The 8,357-nt window shown below is 40.8% G+C and overlaps 1 protein-coding gene across 2 annotated transcripts in view; it reads left to right on the forward strand.

The window, feature by feature from the left end:
- Nucleotides 1–8,357, forward strand: part of il1rapl1a (interleukin 1 receptor accessory protein-like 1a) — a 157,734-nt gene that overhangs the window by 62,058 nt on the left and 87,319 nt on the right. For both annotated transcript variants that reach the window (XM_023400694.2, XM_023400698.2), the window contains exon 3: nucleotides 7,097–7,382. In XM_023400694.2, the coding sequence (XP_023256462.1) occupies nucleotides 7,097–7,382 (286 nt within the window). The remainder of the gene's footprint in view (nucleotides 1–7,096; nucleotides 7,383–8,357) is intronic.

The following is an 8,357-nucleotide window of genomic DNA, read 5'->3' on the forward strand; positions in this document are numbered from 1 at the left end:
AACCAGGCACCATTAAAAAATATCCCGAATTAGCTATTAGCAGTTTGTGTTTGCAGTGTACGCATGGATTTGCAGACAGCTATCACTTGATTACTTTGATACTGAAGAAAATTTTAAAACGTTATCATTCTCTGGCGTAATCTGGAGCTACATGCAGAGCAGCTTTTCTCCATGATTTCTAAGCGGATATGTGGACGTTTGTTCGTGGGACGTGGACATCGGGGATGATGATATCCTCAGGAAGTGTAAGTCACACTGAATCTAGAAATGTATGTACCATGACTTGGCTGTGTGTTCGGATTTGGCAGGTTAATGACTCAGAGTGTGTGTGAGTGCCATGGCATTTTAAAGACTAAATTGAATGATGAATTGGAAAAATGATAATCAACAGATCAAGAATGAAAATATTTTGTTTATGTTTTCTTCCAAAATTCTGTCTGATTATTTCACAGTGAGGAGGAGTATTTTATTGAAATTTTACTGAGTAATACTGTGACGTTTTTTCTGCCATTGTTGTCTTTATCTAACAATATCTAAAATACACAAACTTTAATTATTCCAGGCCTCAGGAGGATTTGTATTTTAAAATGTCTTTAGGTAAGATGTGACTATAAAAAGTGGCATTAAACGGCCTCAAACGCTCCTAATGACTTGGCAACTGAATACTCTCACCTTGACTCCTCATTCTGTCCTGCACTCTGACTCTGATCCTCTCCATCACTGGTCCCTTCCACTTCTTGTGGTTGAACATGACTTTCAGCCCTGACTTCTCATTGGTAACATGAATTATTACTTTTTAACAGCCTGTAATAATCAGGTGACGCCTGCACTGCTTCACCTGCCCTCATGATTCTCCTCCTTGCGAACTTGCCTTTAAGTAATCGGTGATCGGGATGTAACATGATTTCAGGAAACCTTTTTAGGAAATTGGATTTGCTTGGATGCAGAAGAGACGAAATTCACTTGCTTGAACAGCCCCAAAATATCAGGGTGCCGCTGCCTGAAACACTCCTGCTGTAGAGAAAAAAACAAATTAATATTAAGTGACATTAAAATCACGTGATGTGAAATCAGTTGAAAGTATAAAAAGAAGGATAAAATATTTACCTATTGTACCATGTTGACAATATCAAATATGTGATTTGGGAAAACATTGATTTAAAGTCATCATGACAGAAAGAGAAAGATAAAGAGGAAGGCAGATTTATATCAACTAGAGTCCTGTTTCCACTCTAACTCTGTTTTTTGGATAAACAGCAAAGGTAGTGAGAAATTATCTGTATTGGTCTGCATTTGCATATAAATGAACAATGGTGAACTGTCAGTGAAAGAGATGGATGTGGAGACAGAAATATGGAGTGGCACAGCACAGAGGGAGAGATTAAAAAGACACATATCAAGTTTCTTATAGTAGTTACAAAGACGAGGAGAAAGACAGGAAAGAAGAGAGCAAGTGTCTCTGACACACAGTCATACTTCAGTAAAAACATATACTGTATGTGTGTTTAGTAATAATGTAGACTTCACAAATTTATAAAAACACATGCAGAAAAGGTCTGGTGTTAATGTTAATTCAGACCATGTCAGACCTTGTTAAACCAGATCTCGGTTTAACAGGAACAGGCTACATAAACTGAGTTAGTTCTAGTGCTGTGGATCCTAGTCAACAAAGATGGCTGACGCAGAAGCAGATTTTCCTCACCAACTTCAAAGGCCTCAGCCTGTAACTGAGCTTACACAATTTTTTTTTTTTTCTGAGCTGAATCAATTGACAATTAACACGGAAGCGCTTATATAAATGGATCTGACTGTCCTGTTTATGAGCTTCATGATTTGGACTAAGAATGATTATGTTCATGAGAAATATATAATACATTTTTGTAGGAAACAAAACCAGAACTAAAACAAACATAGGACAAAACGAATGAAGCATTTTGTTAGTTCAGGCAGAGCACTGATTGCATTTGCTGATTAGCATCAAATGTTTCATTCATGATTCACAATCATTGACTCATTCACAGCTGTGGCTCTCAGCTGACTAGTAATGTCCAATCACATTTACGTATACAACACAGCCATAATAACCTGAAACTCCCTGCTATTACTATAGTTACTGTTACTATTACATGGTCAGTTCCTTAATGCAAGTTTCTCTTCCAATTTCCATACAAATGTAGCACAGATTTTTAGAAAATGTGAATTGATCCACATTTCCTTCAACGAGTGTTATATAAATATTAGGAGTTGATGCATTGAGATATACGGTTGATGGTGCTGGTTCCCCTCTCATGTGCCATTAAACCATTTGACAAGGCCAGTCAAACACTAGAAAAACATGGGGAATGGTATGGAAATATAGCATTAATGTTTGTTTCATGTAAAATTTGAGGGATGTTACAGTCTCTTCATCTGTGTACTCAAGCTAGAGTTATGTTTAAGTCACACGCTTCATGTATGTCACAATTTATTTACCATAACACATTTGGTTTTTATCGACACACCTTTTTCAACCTCAGCCAAGTCTTTTTTTTTTTTAGAATTAGTCAGTCTTTTCATGTGCAGATTGAAAATCCATGTCGAGACAGATGGAAGGAAACGCATTTTTAAGTAACACATGAGGTTAGGCGCTTTAAACACCTACCTTTAATGCGATACCAACAAGCCTCAGCCTCACAAGAAAGACTCAGAGTCAGGGCACACACAGGGACACACGGCGGAACTGTTGGCTCAAAAGACAAAGCCAGTGATTTCCAGAGACAGCCGGGACTCTACTGCTACAGGGTACGTCTCAGGTTGTAGTTAGCTGTGTTGATCCTTGATTAATTACTTTTGAGGCTGAAGTAGAGAGATAGACTGAGGTTGAAAGGTAATGAGCCCAACAGAGAAGAAGATACCTGAGCCAATTTTGAAGATTAATGCAGGAATGTTTTGTTGCACATTTACTGCTCTGAATATCTAGTCATCATGTGTTACCTCATTTCAGTGCACTTAGAATAGTCAAGTCTTCAGCACAGGAGAGTCATATGTAATTGGCCAGAAGATAGGTGGTGATTATAGGGCTTACTAACGCAGTGAACCATATACTATAGATTCTGCAAGATTACCTTGAGAGATCTACGCTCTTTCCCACAATACCTGCACTTATGGGGCCAGAAAATCAAGGTGATCCATAGTGTGCCGAGAATACATTGGTGAAATTCCATAGTGGAAAATGTTGGTAATTTCTTTGCCTCCAGCGTTGCTGGTTGTACAGGGTGTTTGTTGTGTAAGGTAATGGTTTGTTTCAAAGTGAAAGTAAATTCTGCAGAATGAACAGCATTGTTCTAGAAATCAGTTAGAAAAAAACAAGATAGGCCACGGAGGACGAAAATCATCAACCAAGCCAAGTTAGAGGGATCGAGTCGGCTGGATAGGGAGATAATGATGGAGTCACGTATGCAGAGTGGGTGTAAACTAAGGAGGAGAGAAAGAGAATGAGAGAGACAGAAAGTTATTAAGAGTCCTTACCCACATATAGATCACTGAATGTCTTCATGGCCTGTGAGAACCCTGCCGCCCACCCAACATCTGATAATTATACTTCATTAGGAGAGCAGGTAGTGATGAGAGAGGAGGCCGACCACTGAGAGCGTCATGAGAGCGAGTGAGAGACATGTAAGTAGGAGAGCAAGGCAGACTGGAGTGATATACTGTTGTGAAAGGATAATGGGAATTTGATTATGCGGGGAACAAAAGCAGTAGCCCACTGCGTGTATGTGTGTGTGTGCATTGGGTTGTTGCAAGTGTGTGTTTGCTTGTTTGTGTGATTCCATGGGTGTTTATGCATCAATGTGGGTAAATTTATTCTAGCTCAGGGGTCTGTATTTATTGCCTTGCTTTAGTGTCACACTAAGACGGACAGGTCTGCCGCGGTGCAGAAAGTAATAAGGTTTTCTATGAGACACACACACACACACACACACACACACACACACACACACACACACACACATATATATCCTATAGCTTGACATTCTCTCCTTGCTGCTTCCTTGCACCAGCTATACATATGCCCTACACGTCATGTGATGTAGCAGTGTTAGGGCATCAGCAGCAGAGCAGCAGTGGCCAGTGAAGGAGTACTGCAGCTTACAGTGCTGCAGTAAGATTCAGTGGAGCAGAGGTCAGTTTCCCCCGGTCTGACAGCCACGTGGGAATGTGTCCATATGGAAAACATCCTTTACACTACGGGCTTGTCTAAGAGTGGCTGAACAAAATCACTACAAAGGTGTGATGTCCCAGAGGTGCAGGGAGGAAACCAAAGAGATCCTCTGTGTGTGTGTGTGTGTGTGTGTGTGTGTGTGTGTGTGTGTGTGTGTGTGTGTGTGAGAGAGAGAGAGAGAATCTGTTGTCAGCAGGAGGAGTGAGAGGTGGGGACTGCAGTATTCCTCCAGCGGGAAGCATTGATTTTCCAGCCCAGCGTGGGGATGAGGGAAATGTCAGCCTCTAATTGAGTTGATAAAACCGTTTTAAGTTTCAGACGTAAATATGGTTTCCCCCCACAAAAGGCCACCATATTAGGTAACTCCCATTGGGGAGGTCTGTTAGGAATGAAAGGTGTCCATACCCGCATGCCTGTGGAGTTTGTTTCTCGGACAGCACACCACTGCCACTGACAACTCCAACTTAAACAACTGTAAAGGTCGCTTGTCCCTTGGATTACAACCTTTGAGGGTAGGACCTCCAACGTCACTGTAACAATAATAAAAACATGATTAAAGTTGTGGAACAGTTTGGTTAGGTTCAGGCACAAAAAGGCCCCCTTCTTTGCTCACATTATCATTACTATGTTCACTAGAGGTCACTCAACAAGGTCATCATGAGCGGCTTGCACCGACCACATATAGGCTCTTTTTTGGGTTTTTTTTGTACAGGAGGACAGTCTCCCACTGAATGAAATGTTTTTTCATTGCGGAGGATACAAGCTCATTACAATAATCTGTTTTTGTTGTGGCAGAGAGGGTAGAAATGGAGCGTGTGAGGGAGAGAGGCAGAGGTCATATCCATTAGAGGTGTAGAGGGTGGATGAAGAAAAGGCTGAATGAATCCTCCACTGTCCCTGCTGATTAGCTGATTGATATGCAGAGAGGGCAGAGAAGTTACCTGCTGCCTTCAATGGAAATTCACACTAATGTTAGAGAAGTAGTAGTTGTCTTTGGTTTAGTGTTTCCTGATTATTATATCTGATTTAAAGTTTAAATGTTCAAAGAGGATAAATGCACAAAATGTGAGTGGATTGTGTGGTTTTTTTTTTTGAAATTATGGAAAATGTTGTTTTATTTTTTTCTCATTTTGAAAAAATATATCTCTATTGACAAACAGGTTTATCTGCAGGACTTACACCGTTAATAGTTTTCATCAGTTAGATGCTCAACAGTTGATCGATCAAGTTTAAAGTTGCGAGGAATGCATGTGAACACATATGAGCGTGTGTGTTTGCATCTATGGGGGCTCTGCTCTCATTATTAGGAGCGATAATTAGGGTTTCACACATTTCACCCCGCACACGCACACACGCTTTGTGTTTCTCACAAATTCGAATGTAAGCACATACACATATTTGTGGATAAGCCTACTGGTAATTAACAGACATAATTAGGCACACAGCCATTCGTATAGGGAATGCACACTCATGGAACCACACACACACGTACATACACACACAGAAAGACACACATTACTTCCCTGGTAATTAAGAGTATTAATTACAAGCATAGCTGTCCCCATGAGGCTCTGTATCACTCACAGACTGGCACGCAGCAGGGTTCTTATTACTTTATCTCACCATACCATCACCACCTCTCTTTCTCAAGCTCTCCGGTTACGCATGCACCCACATGTACTCTCTAATATACACCTGCTGGATAAACAAATGGTAGATAATTAGTCAGAGACTGATAGCTGGCCATGGGTTAACATTCGGTAGCTTGGGAACTGAGTGAGATCTGCTTGCTTGATCCAGAGCAGAGGAGTGTGCCTGAGGGGCTGTGCCAGTGTCTTTGTTTTTTGTCACATGTCCTTTTAGCCACCCTTTTTCTCCTCTGCACTTTGTTATACTGTAGCAACTGAAGTATATATTTCACAAATTAGGCTGGGAGATACAGTTTCCATCTGTATTACATGTGTTATCTTGTGATTTTATCTATCAAATGAGCTACTCGACTTTCACTGTAGTATGCACACTAACCTAGTTGGACATGTAGGCCAATCTATCTCAGTCCAGTCAGGGTAAAGTAGCATGTAGTACGTATGAATTGGATGCTAGCTGAGTTAACCTGTTAGCTCTGGACAAAAAACTGTGAGACAAAGAGCCTTAGGAAAAATATCTGTTAGACAAGGAACATGCCATGTTTGAAGGGCTTGAGACGTATTTCCAGTTAATGAACTAGCCTTGCACTCTGTGACACCGGAGCTGTGCTGCATCCTCAGCACTTGGAGGAGCCTGACATCATTTATGGAGATATTTTACAGTTCATTCCCAAATGTCACAGTGGTTGCATGTCTGGATACTGCAGGAAAGCGTCTAAGCTGTCTCTGCAGAGCCAAAGGTTGTTCACATGCCCTGAATGTGTGAGCAGCGTCAAGACAACAACAGGGGAGAGGAGATGGATCCACCACTGTAAAACTGCAATCACCCAAAAGCTCAAATACAATAAAACTCAGCACAATATTGGGCAAAAGAACTGAACTACATTAATATCCATGCATTGTATCTCCATGCAGTATTCTACTTGTATACTATAAAGAGCTTAGTGTCTCATTACAAATAAAGCTATTTTAGAGAGTGTTTTCTAATAAGTAAGAAGAGGATTATTGTGGGTGGTTTATTACCTGGTAATCTTCATCCCTCTCATATGTTCTTGTAAAATAACTTGAAGATGCATAATATTGCTGTATTGTTTTGCTGGAAATGTAATATTTCTTTATATGTGCAGTAATCACACTGTAACCAGTGCTATATGTGCTCATTCATATTATATTCAAATTTTATTATTTTCTCTCACACCCTTGTAATGTGTTGTTGAATGTGTGTCTTTCTGTGTGTGTTTCTCTGCAGTGGACGGCTGTACAGACTGGTCAGTGGACTACCTTAAGTACCGGGTGCTGCAGGGCGAGCCGGTGCGGCTGAAGTGCGCTCTGTTCTATGGTTACATCCGGGCTAACTACAGCCAGGCGCAGAGTGTGGGCCTCAGCCTCATGTGGTACCGCAGCTCTGGCCTTGGCCACAGCGACTTCGAGGAGCCCATCTCTTTCGACGGGGTGCGCATGAGCAAGGAGGAAGATGCCATCTGGTTCAGACCTGCTGATCTCCAGGACGTGGGCCTCTACTCCTGTGTCTTACGGTAGGAGGAGGGAAAAACAGAAATTACTAGGGATGATGATTTTTCTCAAATGTTTATTACAGGGATTTAGATGATAAAACTAATACCAATCACTTGTTTGTGCGTTACGTATAGAGCTGGAGCCTGAGGACAGCTTAACTTAGCATGAAGACTGGAGTCAGGGGGAAGTAGCTCCCTTTGCTCTCTGGAAAGTTCAAAAACACACCAACCTGCACCTCTAACACTTTCTAATGAACATGGTGTAACACTATGGAATCTGTACACAAAAATGTGAAAACAACAATTTTTGGTTGAAGGTGATGAGAAGAATCGATGAAATAGTTTCAACACAGAGCGCCCCATAAAAGTTTGTACTTTATGCTAAGCCAGGCTAATTGCCTTCCGGCTTTTGCTCTGTACTTCATAAAAAGACATGTGAGTATATATGAGAGGAGTAGTAATCCTCTTACTTAACTCACACAAAGAAAACAAATAACTATGTTTCTCAAAATGTTGAAGCGCAGTAAACTAATCAAGTTAAATTGATTACGTTGTACAATTTTTTCTTTTGTTTGTTTTATGAAAAGGTTTAAACTTCATTGAGGTGTTTATATGGAACATTTTTACTCTGTTTGGGCTTTTAAACCGATTATAATCAGATTATTAGGCTCCATGTAAACATACCTTTTGTGATATGGCAAAGGTAGATGTAACCACAAAGACAGACAACAGAGTACAAACTCAAACACAAACACAAACACCCACATATACACACTCACTTCAGTGAACCGTTGCAGAGAGACTCTTACTAATACAAGATGCATAATTATGTGGCAGAAACTTATTAACCTTTACAGTGGAGAACATCCCTCAATAAACGGCTCATTGCAGCTCTTCATTTCAGAGAGGTTTTTTTAATAAACCCAGTTAAAGGCCTTTTAAAGACCCTGAGATGCTCGCAGGATACTGGGAGTGTGCCTGGGGGGGGGGGGGGGG

The sequence above is a fragment of the Seriola lalandi genome, unplaced genomic scaffold, assembly GCF_002814215.2.
Source record: "Seriola lalandi dorsalis isolate HSWRI2012SDOR001 ecotype SW California unplaced genomic scaffold, Sedor1 jcf7180002052929, whole genome shotgun sequence".
Classification (NCBI taxonomy): Eukaryota; Metazoa; Chordata; class Actinopteri; order Carangiformes; family Carangidae; genus Seriola; species Seriola lalandi.